Raw genomic sequence first — 14,653 nt, 5'->3', positions numbered from 1 at the left:
ATAATCACAGGAAAGTTTGACTGCTAATATCTTGCAGCACGTTTTTTTTATGTGTGCTACATCCTGTGCATCCATGCGAACTGGCTCGCTGGCACAGGAACACGGGATGTTATCGATTAGTGTGTGTGTGTGTGTGTGTGTGTGTGTGTGTGTGTGTGTCAACGAGAGATGAAGAGAGAAGCAACAAGCTGGGAAACCATTACTTTTATTACCGCTGAGTTACCCAAACAGGCTGAAAGGAGCATGATTTCATTTTCACCATCAAATCACTGTATTTCCATCAATGCTCCCAACCGTCTCTGAGGATCAGGTTCCTTCATTGGCTTGAGCTCAGCAGTAGTTACCTTTTTGTTTCATGTGCTGCTGCATTTCACTGGAGATGGCATCACATACACAGCAGTTTACAGTATCTCATGTTGAAGTCTGCGTGAGTGCATCCATCTGTCAGTTAGCCTCCATGTATGTCTTCCTGTGTGTGTGTGTGTGTGTGAGTGTGTGTGTGGGAGATGGCGATCATCGTGAGAACCAGAGTTTGAGTCCCAGAGGAGATGAACTTAATCTTTGCTCGAAAAGGAATAGCCCTGGAGTTACAGAGTGTACACACACACACACACACACACACATTCCTACAGTGTACACTATCCCACCATGATCCAAAAGTTCTGATCCTCTTAGATGCAACCGATCCTATTAATGTATGGAATGTGCTGGAATGGCCTTTCATAACCCACACTCGCTCTGTGAGGTGAAAACACGCCACACACATGAAGAACATATATATTGAAACCATATGACGCACACGTGTGGAGAATCTCAGAACATGAAAGAGAGAAAAAGAGAAAGAATAGTGTGCTGACGAGGACAACAATGCTCTCTCTGATCAGAGCCTGCGAATCTCTATCCAGTCCTTTCAGTTCATTACACACACAAACACACACACACACACACAGTTCTGTCATAACCGATTAGGGGACATCAGAGTGCTACATTCAGGTCCATTGATATCCCGCAACAGTGCTCAGAAAGAAAAAAACTGCTCTCTTGTTGTGCACTTGGCCCGGCCTGTGGAAGTGCAGGGGGAAACTAAAGGAATGGCAGCCAAACAGTAGTCTAATGTTGCTAAATGTTTTCTTCATGTGGATTACATCTAGAGAATGATAGAGCATGTGACTCAGGTTTATTTAAGGATTCTTGCAGCAGAAATCATGCAGACATTCACATGTGAGCAAAACTTTAAAGCTGCTAAATTTGAAATTCAGAGCATTAATATAGCAGTAAAGAACTATTAGCTGTGTACAGATGTAGTGGAGTAATGCCCAGCTGAGCAGAGAATTAAGTCCCTCCCCCTCTCTGTGTGTTATAATCTGAGATTTTCTGTGCTTTGTTTACGTAGACGGGCCGGCTAGTGTGTCGCCGCGTTGAGAGCCGCGTGGAGACAACAGATATGCTCTGAATTTGAATTTAGCACTTTTAAAATAAGTGAAAAGAGTCCGCATTACAATACTTAAGTGATGGCAAGCCGAGAAAAGTATTTTTCAAAGCAGTAACGTGAGTAAGACTGATGTAATAACTGCTATATTAGCGCTGGTGAGGAAAAAAATCGAAACAAATGAGAGGTACCGAAGAAAGTGTGTGTGTTTGTGGAGGTTGTGTGTGAAAGACGGATGTGTTTTGTGCATTAGAGAGCCCTGATGCCTCGACCCACGACAGGAAAACACACCGACATTCTTGTTATGAGGGTTCTGGTGGTGAGTGCACAAACACATGCACACTAACGTAAAATAAGACGACCAATACATTTTACTTTCTCGTTCTCTTCCTGTCCACCAAACTGCGGGCACACGTGACATTTTCTTAAAGATGAAATTGGTGATCAAGATATCCCGAGAGCAGCACCATAAAATACAGTAGCGTGTTCTCTGAATGCAGAAACAATGGCTTTCATCACTTCCTATTCTTTTTATTTGCAGATAAAAATGATCTTGTGATCTCAGAATATTTGAACTTGTTTCTAGTCAATGCATTAATATAGAAGTCACTCTTTTACTAAAATGTGTGCAGCTCGCAAGATTAGGACTCTGAAAATAACTGTTTTTGTTTTTTTTGCCAGATGGCAGCGACATTAACGGGAGTGTTTTGATAATCAGCTGTTTTATAGACTTAAAGGTGAGAGTTGTGGCAAGTGATGGCGTCCCTCTGTCTGGTTCTTCTTCTGCTGATTCACTTTCTCCTCCCCTGTGCAGAATTAACAGACTATTAAAACAAAACGCTACGGGACGTTTGTGTGTGTGTGTGTGTGTGTGTGTGTGTGTGTGTGTTGGAAATGAGGCGTGATGTCTGTGTGTGCGTTTGATGAGGAGGCGTCGGCCTAAATGTGTAACCACACAACACAGCTGACCAACGTATACACACCTGTGGCCCTGCACGAGAGGCTGCCTTCAAATTACTGTGCGTGTGTTAGTTTGTGTGTGTGTGTGTGTTTGTGTTTGTGTGTGTGTGCATCTAGTCGTATAAAATGTGGTTTTGCAACATCTCCAGATGTGTTTTTCCCTGTAAACTGGGATTGAGAGATTTACTGCTGATTAAATAGACTACACAACACACACACACACGCGCACACACACAGACACACACGCACACACACACACCCAGACACACACACACGCACACACACACACACACAGACACACACACACACACGCAAAGTATCTTTCTCAGTAGTATGTGGCAACAAAACAAATAATGCAAATAAAGTTAATAGTCAGTGGTCAGTGGTATCCTGTTGTTGCAGTATAGCCACTGACATCACTGGTGACCATAGCGACGCGGACAGTTGCCCCAGCAACGATGAGGCACACTAAAATTCAGACAACGTGATGTGGATTAGAGACCTGTAAATCCTTCAAGAATGACCATCATACACACACACACCTACACACACACACACACACCTACACTCACACACACACACACACACATCTACACACACACACACACACACACACACACCTTTGGCCGTCATGGGTTCAGCTCACAGTAACTTATTAACTAATAAAGCAGAACTTTGTTTTGCCCTCTAGATCTGCATTCCCCCCCCCCCCCCCCCGTCTTCCTGTCTCTCTCTCACTCTCCTCCCTCACCTCTCTCTCAGGTTCATGAACTGCAGGGTCCCAGCCAGTAAGAGATACCAGCCCACTGAATATGAACATGCTGCAAACTGTGCCACACATGGGGTGAGCCAAACAGACACACAGACACACACACTTTTAGAGTAAAAGTGAGTTCTTCTTCAGTTTTTCTGGTTTACTCGCCCGATCCCACACCGTCCCCGGGCTGCTTGGTTGGACTGTCAGTTCAGAGCAGCCTCTGAAAAGATGGAGGGCATTGCGAGGAATGAGGTGGAATATGGAGGATTTTGGGCCGTGCCGTAGAGGCTATAATCTGTGATTCAGCCTGTAGCTCTCTCTAATCTGCTTTAATCCCCGTGCGCTTCCGCCAACCGCCAGAAAGTGAATGAAACAGACGGACAGACATGGAAGGAAACAGAGAGAAAACGTGGCCGTAATGACTGTAAAGCCTCAAATGCACTGGGGTTTTCTGATTCATTCATTCATTGTTTCATTCATTCATTCAAACAGTGCAAACATTTCGCAGGGCAAGTATCATCTTCACCGTAGCTAGATACAGAATCAGTAAAAGGAGTAGTTTGATGTTTTGGGTTGGATGAGGACATTGATCCCACTCTCAGTCTCATGTGTGTACGGTAAATGTGAAGCTAGAGCCAGCAGACAGATAGCTTAGCTTAGCATCAAGCCTGGAAAAAGCTAACGTTAGCCTGGTTCTGTCCAACGGTAACAAAATCCACTTACTGATATGTTACGAAACAGCAAATTTATGTTTTTTACACTTTGTTTTTTGTACAGATTAAACATACACAATATAACATCCCAGGCTAGCTGTTTCTTAGTCTTTGTGCTAAGCTAAGCTAACCGGCTGCTGGTGGTAGCTTCATAAACTAGCATACAAGACACGAGAGAGTTATCAATCTCCTCATCAAACTCACGGCAAGAACGCAAATAAGCAAATTTCCCTAAATGTTGAACAATTTCTTCCGCAGAGGTTTGCAGCTGTTTCTTCTGGATTCAGAGAGACAGAGAACAACGTTAGCACATGTCAGGAACACAGATGTTTTAGGACAAATGCAGAATAATTCTCCCACAAGTAAAATGTGTCTTTCGGATCTTTTCCAGTTGTGGATCCTTCCCAGTCTGGTGGGCGGCTCTGTGCTCTACTTCCTGTCTGTGGACCAATGGCATCGTGTGGCGGCCTGGCTCTATGGGAGCGGTCTCACCGGCCTGTTTGTCACCTCAACACTCTTCCACACCGCTGCCTGGAAAATCAGCCACCTCCGGTGTGTGTGTGTGTGTGTGTGTGTGTGTATGTGTGTGTAGCAGAAAAACGCTGGTAGGGATTTGGCAGATGTGTGTGTTTATGTGCTGCTCCGGTAGACATTTACATCACACTCAGACATACAGTTTGTTAATTAGGACAGAGCCAGAAGGGCAGGGAGCAGACGACAGATGTGGCGTGGTAATGAATATACTTCACATCAACTTCACCTCGCACCCTCTCAAAAAGCATTCACTCACATATTAACAGTCAAACGCACACTCACATTATGTAACTAAGAATGTGGGGAATAGACACACACTCTTAAATAACTCCTCTGGCATGTCACACATAGTAGTCCCAAAAGACACAACAAGCCCTGTTTTATACGTTGGAGGACAGGGTCACGGGATGTTTGCTTCTGTGCATGTGGGTGTGTTTTCACAACAACCAAATATGTCTTCTAAAATGTGACACCTGCCATGTACTGAAACAAACTTTAGTCCCTAGGTAACTCAATCCTGTCCTTACGAATGTGTGTTTTTTTTTTTTAGCAGACTGTGTCCTGTGTCGTTAGAGATTATGGATTAAACTGCATAAAGGTTGTCTCGATTTATAAACGAGCTCTCCCTGTCTTTGTCCGTGTGTAGGAAGCTGGAGCAGCGTTTCCACATGTGCGACAGAATGGCCATCTACTTCTTCATAGCGGCCTCCTACTCTCCCTGGTGGGTCAAGGAGCTACACACACAGTCTGCGTGGATAACATACCCAGCTCAGATAGTGACCGTCCCCGCTGTGTGTCTCCTCAGGTTGATGCTGAGGGAGCTGGGGCCCTGGACGTGCCACATGCGCTGGCTGATATGGGTCATGGCTTGTGTAGGATCCATGTACGTCTTCTTCTTCCACGAGAGGTAACACAGCCTGCCTCTGCGTCTCTCCCGTGTCCCCGGTTTGACACAATTAACCTGAGACCAAACTCCCGTCCCCCGAGTGTTTACAGCAAACACTGGGCTGCTGTTTGAAGCAGAAACAATTACATAGAAGATTAGTTAGTGTTTTCACGTCGTCTGTTTTCTACCTGCAGGTACAAGCTGGTCGAGTTGTTTGGATATGTGGCCATGGGGGTTGTTCCTGCTTTGGTCATCCTGTCTATGGTAAGCACAAAACACAAACCTGCTTCTGGGGGGAAAAAAAGAGCTTTCTGCTGTGAGCCGTCTTCCGCTGCAGCGGGCTTCCTGCTATTGTTTTGGAATCACACACTCAGTATTTAAAGAACCAAACAGGTGGTTTGTTTGAGCCCATTACCTTCAAATCACATCTAGTTACTGTAACAAAATGCATGTTTTAGATTCACTTTGTCCCAGGTAAGATTTTATTATATTGTAATATATTATATGACAGAAATTATATTTATTCTTTATAATCTTTTTGTCTACAAATCCCATGAAAAGACCAAAATCAATAAACCTTTAGTCTGACTCTTAATACTTTTCTACCTTGTCTGTGGTTCTCATCCTCAAGCCTATTCATTCCTGCTGAAGATGTAAATCTTTAAAAGTGGATTAGAAACATATAATTGTATAGTTATTATCATTTACTAAAGCTGATGGGCTCTGAATTTGTTTTTTTACAAACTTTATTGAAACAGATGTAAAGAGAGAAGCAGATTTGTTGGGGACTATTTTCTACAGCAGATTAATTCACATTTGAACAAAAAATTCTGTGTTCTTTGGGAAACATTTGGCAAAAATGTAAAACACAAAGTATTAACAATTTTAATATTTATCATTATTACATGTATTTTTAAAAACTTTTTTGCAATAGTAAAGCACAAATATATTTTATTTGTGCTTTACTATTGCAAAAAATTGAGCTAAACATGCTCTTTATCTGTTTGAACTTTATATTCTTTACTCGACTCTTCACTTATGTGACTGTTTGAACTGTTACAGGTGGAGCATACAGGTGTGTGTGAACTGGCGGTGGGAGGAGTCTTCTATGTGGTGGGCACGGTCTTCTTTAAGAGCGACGGCCTCGTCCCGTTCGCCCACGCCATCTGGCATCTGTTCGTCGCAGCAGGAGCGTGCATTCATTATTACGCCATCTGGAGGTACCTGTACTTACCCGGGCCACTGCTGCAGACATCGAGGTGACCAGCCGCTCTCACCTGAGATCATCACACAGTTCCACGCCACGCGGCTGACTGAGAGAAGGAAATTCAAGTCACGAGACTGTGTTTTGACAACAGCTAACTGGACTCACGAGGCTACACCTGGAGGGACGGTGACGACATGATCTGACCATCAGCACTGATTTCCATATTCCAACCATAAGAGATGTGCTAATACCTAAGCCAAAGGCATTCCTTTACACTGGTGCTAACCCCGACTTTATTTTAGTTTTGTCCATTTTGCACAGTGGCAAAGTATAAAAATATAAGAGTTGGCACTCAACACAGCACCCTTGCTTCCAATGGTTTCATAAACAAATACACTCTTAGGTTGACTTAGTACTGCATCCCCCTAAATGCTGGGGACTGGCCCTTTAATTAAGGCAAGTTAAAATGATGAAATATTTTAGCGTTAAACATGTTTTCTACAGTACATCACGTCAACTGTAACCTTCATTTGTAATCATTTTATCCAACGGTTCATCTTGTGAACCGTCTGCCTCGCAGTCTGCCATCGAACAGTCTGAAGAGCCGCAATGCATTTTGGGGCGGTTGAGTGTGTCCAATAAGCTCACGCCTCATACTCTGCTCATGTACACATGTGGGCATTTCTCACCATCACAAAATCCACACACTATGCAGTTGGAAGGCACTGCATATATCAAACTACGTTGTCGAACTTAGTATGAATTGTAGGTTAGTATATTTCGAACACAGCCTTTGACTGCATTAAGCAACCTGCAGACAGACTTACGGTCACCGTGTATCAGCTGTGTGACGCACCGATACGAGTTAACAGTTGAGCTGCTTTTCTTCCAGATAAAGGTCGACGGTCGAGGATAACTGGTCCATTTGTGATTCTGTTGTGATTTACATTTGTCTTGAATCCGCCTAAAAATCAAGTCTCATAATTTACTGTCATGTTATTTGAAAGATAAAAAAAAGTTACACTAATCTAGAGCTAGTGTAACACTGTGTTCTGGGTCACATGTTACATTCACAAAAAGTGATTGTCTCGTTTAGAAGACGATGATTGCGGCTCTTATCCTTGAACACTTCCTAAAATCTGACAGAATTAACACATGGGCATGTTATACACCATTGTTTCTCTTTACAGTCTTCATTTTTGTACTTCTTCGTCCACTGCATAGAGCACACTTGCAGGTTCTCCCGAACCTCTAGAAGTGGAGCACTTACTCAGGAAGTGAGCTTTTTTTAAAATCAGATGATCTATTTTGTAAAATTGTATTTTCACTGAATTAAAGAAGAGACTCTATATTACTCTGGGAGGGGTCAGTGTATTTTGTAATTGCCAAAAAAATGTTTCATCACATCAAGTGTCAATCAAATAATGTCATTTATTAACAAAAACAATGTGCACATTTCACACCAGATTCATCAGCGTGTCCATTTCATGAGGGAATCTCTAAAGTGTGAATTCAAAATGATGATGTGTGGTGTGAATATCAGTGTGTGTGTGTGTGTGTCACTGTGAGTGTGTGAGGTTGGTGAGGGCCCGCAGTCGCAGGGGCATGGCCACGTTGGAGTCTCTGTGCCACTGGGGTGTGGTGACGGGTGGGGGAGGGGTCAGGACGCTCTGAGCCACACCGGGAGCCTTCAGCAGCGACCACAACTCCTCACCTCGAGTTACTATGGCAACAAGGTCCTCTTCATCCGAGCACCAGGCGACTGGCCGCCCTCTGGTTACCGTTCTTAGCTTGGAGAGGAACAGAGACACCCTGAAATAGAAAAGAAACACACAATTACATGACATTACATGTGCTTATACGAGTAAAAATATATTAAAAAGTGTGTGTGTGGCTGTCACCTGGGTATGAGGTCATGCGATCGTGACGCCAGCTTAGCCAGAGCACTCATTAGAGAGGTGACGACTCTTGGGACGGGGCAATCCGCTCCAGGGGGCGGGGCGGATGACGTGATCTCGAACAGCACCGCCTCCAACGTCTCAAAACAGGAAGTGATGAGCCTCACGGAGCAGCGAGAGTCACACGACGCCGAGAGGTACTCTCCCAGCACCCACACCTGAACGCCAAACAAGTTCAATATTGTCTCGCCGTCAACGTCTTTCTTTTTGTTGCACTTTGTATTTGTTGTGATATTTTACACACATTCCAATACAATGGAAAGGATGCTGATATTTAAGGATCCAGAACATACACAAAGGAAAAAGTATGATCCTCAAGTCAGCACGGTCCTCCTCTCTGCCACCCTCTGTGTTATACAGACACACATACAGTATCTTTACCACGTGTGTGTAGACTTCCTCTTTGCTGTAGACCTTGGCTGTGGCTCCAGCGAACTCCAGCAGCTCGTGAGACTGGCCCACTACCAGAGACGGGTGGAGCTTGCACATCCTCAGCAGGTGGCAGCTGAACACCCTGCAGAAAAAGAGGAAGTGAGGAGATCAGGGTGAAGACAGACAGAGTAACACTTTAGCTCTACCGAGTACATTTTGGTGTACCTGTGTATCTCTTTGTTGTATTTCGGGATGTTGAGGAGGAGGCTGCTTCTCTCCAGCATCGCTTGAACCAAGTGGGCTAACAGCTTCTCATCAGCTACCTACACATGCATAAGATGGTTTTCATAAGCATTTTAGTGTGCAGTAGTTGCAGTTGTAATGAATGAATTGAACGTTTAATCTCTTCACCGCAATGACTGTGTCGAAAAAAATGTGCAACAGCATGGGGACAGTCTGTGCACACTGAACGACTCTCGGCCAATCAGCAGTCTCAGCCAGCAGCTCGTGGAGCGTGCTCAGTCGGTCTATTGTGTCACCTGTGGAGCAAGAGAGAAAAGAGCAAAGACAGACGTTTACCTGCAGCCACTGTTGTGATAGACAGTCTTAAAGACACAGTCAATATGAATTAAAATACACTGTCTGATGTCATAGCTATCTGCATCGGATTCATGCAATTTGTTATAAATATTCACTAATATTATACAAATATTTCAAAAATGTTTCATAAACCGCTGTCTCTTAATTAAAAGGAATAGTTCGGAATTTTAGGGAAATATGCTTATTTGTGTCTACAGTACATATGAAGCTACAACCAGCAGCCGGTTAGCCTAGCTTAGCATAAAGATGGTGAGACAGCTGGCCTGGCTCTGTCCAAAGGTAACAACATCTGCCCCTCAAAAGATCACCGATTAACAACTTATATCAGGAGGAAAAAAAGGAAATTCCCAAAATGTCAAACTATTGATATACACCTGAGCCCGCCTCCCCTCGAAGCAGGAAGAGGAAAAGCCCTCGGAAAGATTGGTTTCTAAATGCATCAAGTGACAGGAGGCCACGCCCCGCCGGCTCAGAGATGGGCAAACAAGTTGACCTGCAGCACACATGCGCACACACACAGTAAAGATGGTGGTACATAGTAAAATCAGTCTGTTAGGTAGTTTTGCTCTGATGTGTGGCTGCACCTGACTTGTAAGACCAGCGTGGCAGAGAGACAGGGCAGGTCCAGCAGAGTGTGGAGAAGCTCCACTGCAGTTCCAGCTGTCACCAGAGAAGGCAGCAGATCCACAAAGTCGTCCACCACGGCCGGGCTGTCCCACGCTAAGAACTATTAGCAACAGACAGACAAAGAGCAGAAGGCTTGTGTATCCCTCACGTGGTGTGACATGTGCTCCTCACCAGCCTGCAGAAGGCATGCGTAGAGTATAAAACAGTCAGAAACATCTCTACATCTCTGCGTGGATGCGTTTTCTCAGGTTTTTACCTTCAGCAGGTTTGGGAAGGAGTGGGAGTACTGTGGGACTCGGAGCTGTAGGCTCTCAAGGTTCAGTCGAAGGAAGCGTAGAAACTCGTGTGCCAGGAATGGGTCGTTGAACAGCTCAGCGGGGAACCGTCCGAACACCAGCGTCCACACACTCTCACAATCCACCGCAGCCATCTCGCCTGGACATGTTCAAGTACACAGTTTTAAAATGAAAATGCTTCTGTTGTTAGTGAATCAAGCTGCCGAACCGTCGACGTGAAAGAACTTATATGCACGACTCCATACTCGTGCTTGTGTATTGATGCGATTGGATATGAACACACACCATGGTTGAGGTAGAACTGAGCTATGGGCAGCAGCACTCTGGCGAACGACAGGTCTGAGCTGAGCCGACCAAAGAGCGCCTTGATGCACGGGAACGTTCGGAAGACCAGTGAGGCGTCCTCCCCACACACACAGTCGAGGATACACACCGCCTCCACCAGACACTAAGAGAGGGAACAGGACCGACGTATTAAAAGGCACCAGTATAAAGTCCTGGTTCCAATGTTGTTGGAAAGATGCGAAGTCTGTGTCGATCACTCTTCAAGAAGTCTGATCTTTTTTCTCTATTTTTGACATTATTTCCTACATTTCCCCACAATAGCTTTCTGCTCGCGGATAGATTAGATGAAATGTATTCAGCCGTTACATGTGTAGCTGTGCAGTGACGAAGAGGACACGTGTGACGCTGAGGTGGAGGCTTGATTGTACCAGAAACAGAACCAGAACACAGACTCACCGCCTTCTGCAGGTCTGTATCCGTCCTTTTGTGTGCCTCTGAGACAAAAAGAAGAACAAACATTACATCAGTTCACACTTACACTGAGTAAACTATAACGTACTGACACAAAAGAATACAAGACAACCTTACCCATAAGCTTTTGATTCAAAATCTGGATTTACAACTACGCAACCTACTTTTCTCTCTCCCACACACACACACACAGACACACACACACACACACACACACACACAACACAGTTTAACGGGCGCACACTCACTGCGATCGCTCTGCTCGATGAGGCGTTGGCAGTACTGGAAGGCCTTCTCTCTCAGACGCTCCTTTGGAGGCAGCAGGCGGCTGGAGGAGGAGGTCGCTGAAACCATGGAAACCACTGACCCGTCCACCTCCGACCGGTCATCTGCAAGACGGGAGGTCAGAGGTGAGAGGTCACGACTCAAAACCATTCTGACAGAAAAGAGGATTTATCGTCATCGTGGTGTACTTTCAAACTGCTTGTTGCCGAACGGAGAACAGGAGTTATAATGATTCGAAAGTTTTTTTTTGTTTTTTTTAATGTAAATCACAACCTTGCCTTGATTTACAGAAAACAAAAAAACTTCAATCAAGAGGGACTTCTCATTTTAGCCGCCAGAACTACGTGATTTAGTGGCACTTTTAGTAATTTAACCAGAAACTCCACCGGGCACCGTTAAACTTAAACCTTTAGGATTAAGCTGGCTGTTGGGGTTTAGATCAGAGATGATTAGAAAGGTTTAAAGACAGTTAGGTTAATCATTGATATAAATTAGATATCTATATGCACACACTGTACTTTGATTGAATTATTAATGAAGATTGAAGACCTACAACAAATGTATAGTATAGAGTATTTTAAGTATAGAAATATGAAAGAGAATCTGAATGCGGCCATTGTTAGAGCAGTTTATTAGTCATTCGTCGCTGTGATTCATCCATGGAGATTAGAGGAAGAGTAAAAGGTGAAAGTGTAGTTAAGAAGTCACAGATCAGGGCGGTTTGTTAGATCGAGTGAGTTATTTCGAGGGTCGTGAGTTGAACCCCCAAAGTTAAAAGAGTTTAGTTTCTGTGCAGCTTCTTAGAGGCACGCGCATGCAGGGCGGTCCATGAACCTCGCGCGTCTTACCATTAGAAAAGGAGTGGGAGAGGCTGAGCTGCAGCCTGTTTGCTGGAGATGATGACAACACAGAGCAGGACATCGGAGACGAGTGGTATGAAAGGTACTTTGAGACTGCTGTTCCTTGCATGTTCTCTGTAGCTGTGACATGAAGCAATGAGCCTCTATAGCATGGGGAGGCAAATGGTTGTGTGGTTGTTATTGTTGGCGGGAAAGGTCATACCAGTGTCAGCTGTATTGTTGCCGTTGGAAACAGAGTGGTAGGTGAGGAGCCAATGGCGGAGCATGGAAAAGGAGTAGACGTTCATCCACTGGTCCTCAGTGAAGCTCTGGCCCACACACAGCACAGTGAAGAAATCCCCCGACACCGTCCCATCCAGCTCTGCTGTCGGTACCGGCTGATAGAAAAACACAAAGTTATTTTCTCCACTTTCTACATTAGTGAAAGAGTGAATATGAAAGTAGATTGCGTACCTGACGTGACCTGGGCCCCGTGAAGAACCCTCCTGAGGGAGCACCGCCTCCCTGAGTGATGCTCGCGTAACGCAACCAATCCACAAGCTTTTTACTCAGGAGGGTCACGTGATCTGTAAGTCAGGTGGAGGGAAGGACAAAGGACGCTGATTTGTGTGCATGTGGAATTCGCTCGATCACTGATTGGATGTCTTTTACATTTTCTATTTCAACTTTGCCCCACTCTCTGTCTGCTACCTGCAGTGAGGCACTCTGGGCTGTGTGTGAGCACGCTGTTGAGGATCGGCAGGGTGTGTGTGAGCGAGTTGGCTGGCCCCTCCGACTGTCGGCTGTCCAGACTGCGGAGGAGATGAACGCAGAGTGACGACACATCAGCCCTGGATCCAGCCTGTTGGGGGTTTAAGTTTGCAGGACAGTGTTTAGGTCATCTCATATATTTCTCAAAATAAATTTTAAAAAAAAACACACATTACTGCACACCTGTGAGAGCAGCAGGGCAGCAGCATGACTGTTGAGCTGAGTGAAGTTCTCCTGGTTGTAGTTCGCTTCCTGACCAGAGAGGGGCAGTGTCTCTCTAAGCACAGCTGAGCTCAGCACCTGAAACTGCTCCGCAGGTGAGGAGAGGAGGGATTGAAGTCTCTTCTGAAGCTCTGGGGGCAACCTTTGGTCAGTGATAACAGAGGAGACGTGCGGCAGATACGTTATGAATCAAAGCTCACACTGAGTATTAAAGAGTTTGGAGCTGGAATAGAAGATTGATGACTGGGGAAGTTGAAGCTCAACATTGTGTCAGTTTGTGTTTTCTGACTGAGAGGGCAGGTGAGATCACCACAGACAGTAAAAGGGGGAGAGGGAGGATGAGGGAGTGAAGGAAGGAAGGAGTTGGATAATGGAGCAGGTTGAAAGGAATGAGGACAGGAAGGGGACCGGACAGAGGGATCGTGCATGGTGCATGGCAGGTGTCGGTGGGAGCCCTTACGTCCTGGTGTACTTGGTAGCAGAGAGGATGAGGTGCAGCCTCTGCAGGGAGTCGACAGCCTCATGGCCGAGCTCCTTCCCCTGGAGCAGCTTCACTAATCTGCTGTGAAACTTCTGCAGCTCAGACTCCTGAATCTCTCTGGAAACGACACACAGAGCACCTGGTTTTGCCTCTGAAAAGTCCTTCTAGGCGTACTGTTTAAATATTTCACCACCTAATTATTCACACATTAATCAACTCCATATTTGATCACTAATCAACCCTTTGACACGAAAGCAACGGTTTTAAACAAAACAATTTACAGTAAATTACGTTTAAATAGTAACAAAAACATCGACGCAATAACAGAAATAATTGTTAGCAGTCCTACTGGTGATAAACAGCTGTTAAATTAACTCTAAATGAACGAAAACGTTACAAGTTTAAGTAATATGACAAAGCGTAGTGGGGTTTTGACAGGCTACTAGCTTTAGCATTGTTAGCTTAGAAGAGGAAATGGTAACTCGACGAGTGTAAAGCAGCTGAAGAGAGGAACTGAAGGTGGCGGAGGAAGTTCTTCTTTGATGTCTTTCCTTACCTTGCCTGTTTGATTAAACTTTCCGAGCCGTGAGAGTACATTATGAGAGAGAGTCTGGCATTCCTCTGCTGTCTCTGACTGTAGCGAAAGGTAAACAGTGCGGTCGCTAATCATGTCCTGACTGGAATCACATGACCGTCACGTTAGTTCCGTCTTCACTGAGGGGAAGTTATGGAGGTCCCGACTGGTAACTCACTCACGCTTAATATAAGCCGTCATGAATGGTTTGTATAATACGTCATAAATGGTTTATGGCGTATTGTATTGAGCGTGAGTGCACGTAAAATCATAATCTCCGGTCAATTATTGTTTTTGGCTAACAACCTGTTTTTTCCCACTTCAATGAAGTATTAGTTAGCTTACTTCAAATTTATGTTTCACAGTCTTACTTATTTTTCTTCAAC

The 14,653-nt window shown here is 44.8% G+C and overlaps 2 protein-coding genes across 4 annotated transcripts; one reads left to right on the top strand and one right to left on the bottom strand.

The window, feature by feature from the left end:
* Window positions 1-3,146: 3,146 nt before the first annotated feature.
* On the top strand, window positions 3,147-7,906 carry LOC116400432 (monocyte to macrophage differentiation factor 2-like; the record flags this gene model as incomplete). The annotated part of the gene is made up of 6 exons (XM_031878260.1): window positions 3,147-3,233; window positions 4,251-4,411; window positions 5,040-5,114; window positions 5,199-5,300; window positions 5,474-5,543; window positions 6,342-7,906. Coding segments are annotated over 6 exons (696 nt in total), but the record flags the coding sequence as incomplete, so codon positions are not given.
* Window positions 7,570-14,407, bottom strand: ap5z1 (adaptor related protein complex 5 subunit zeta 1). Of its 3 annotated transcripts, none has more exons than XM_031878257.1 (18): window positions 14,250-14,407; window positions 13,673-13,810; window positions 13,174-13,354; window positions 12,931-13,081; window positions 12,694-12,806; window positions 12,443-12,617; window positions 12,229-12,360; window positions 11,344-11,484; window positions 11,081-11,118; window positions 10,625-10,787; window positions 10,300-10,478; window positions 10,001-10,143; window positions 9,791-9,909; window positions 9,228-9,355; window positions 9,042-9,139; window positions 8,826-8,958; window positions 8,388-8,602; window positions 7,570-8,298 (listed from the first exon to the last, which is right to left on the bottom strand). In XM_031878257.1, the coding sequence occupies exons 1-18, from the start codon at window positions 14,288-14,290 to the stop codon at window positions 8,046-8,048; spliced, it is 2,541 nt and encodes an 846-aa protein (XP_031734117.1). In that variant the 5' UTR covers window positions 14,291-14,407; the 3' UTR covers window positions 7,570-8,045. The 3 variants fall into 3 exon arrangements, with proteins under 3 accessions (XP_031734117.1, XP_031734118.1, XP_031734119.1); XM_031878258.1 differs by having other exon boundaries at window positions 12,229-12,270; XM_031878259.1 differs by lacking the exon at window positions 12,229-12,360.
* Between the last annotated feature and the right edge of the window lie 246 nt (window positions 14,408-14,653).

This window comes from Anarrhichthys ocellatus, unplaced genomic scaffold (genome assembly GCF_004355925.1).
Source record: "Anarrhichthys ocellatus isolate YVR2014 unplaced genomic scaffold, GSC_Weel_1.0 scaffold170, whole genome shotgun sequence".
In the NCBI taxonomy this organism is placed as follows: domain Eukaryota; kingdom Metazoa; phylum Chordata; class Actinopteri; order Perciformes; family Anarhichadidae; genus Anarrhichthys; species Anarrhichthys ocellatus.
This window is presented reverse-complemented; position numbering and strand designations above follow the sequence as displayed.

What these genes read in the sequence shown, in the direction of transcription:
- ap5z1 (XM_031878257.1), bottom strand. Translation starts at nt 14,290, where the DNA reads ATGTACTCTCACGGCTCGGAAAGTTTAATCAAACAGGCAAG. An exon ending in CCCAGAGTGCCTCACTGCAG is followed by an intron (nt 12,807 to 12,930) that starts GTAGCAGACAGA and finishes CCTGACTTACAG; the next exon opens with ATCACGTGACCCTCCTGAGT. An exon ending in TTTTCGACACAGTCATTGCG is followed by an intron (nt 9,140 to 9,227) that starts GTGAAGAGATTA and finishes ATGCATGTGTAG; the next exon opens with GTAGCTGATGAGAAGCTGTT.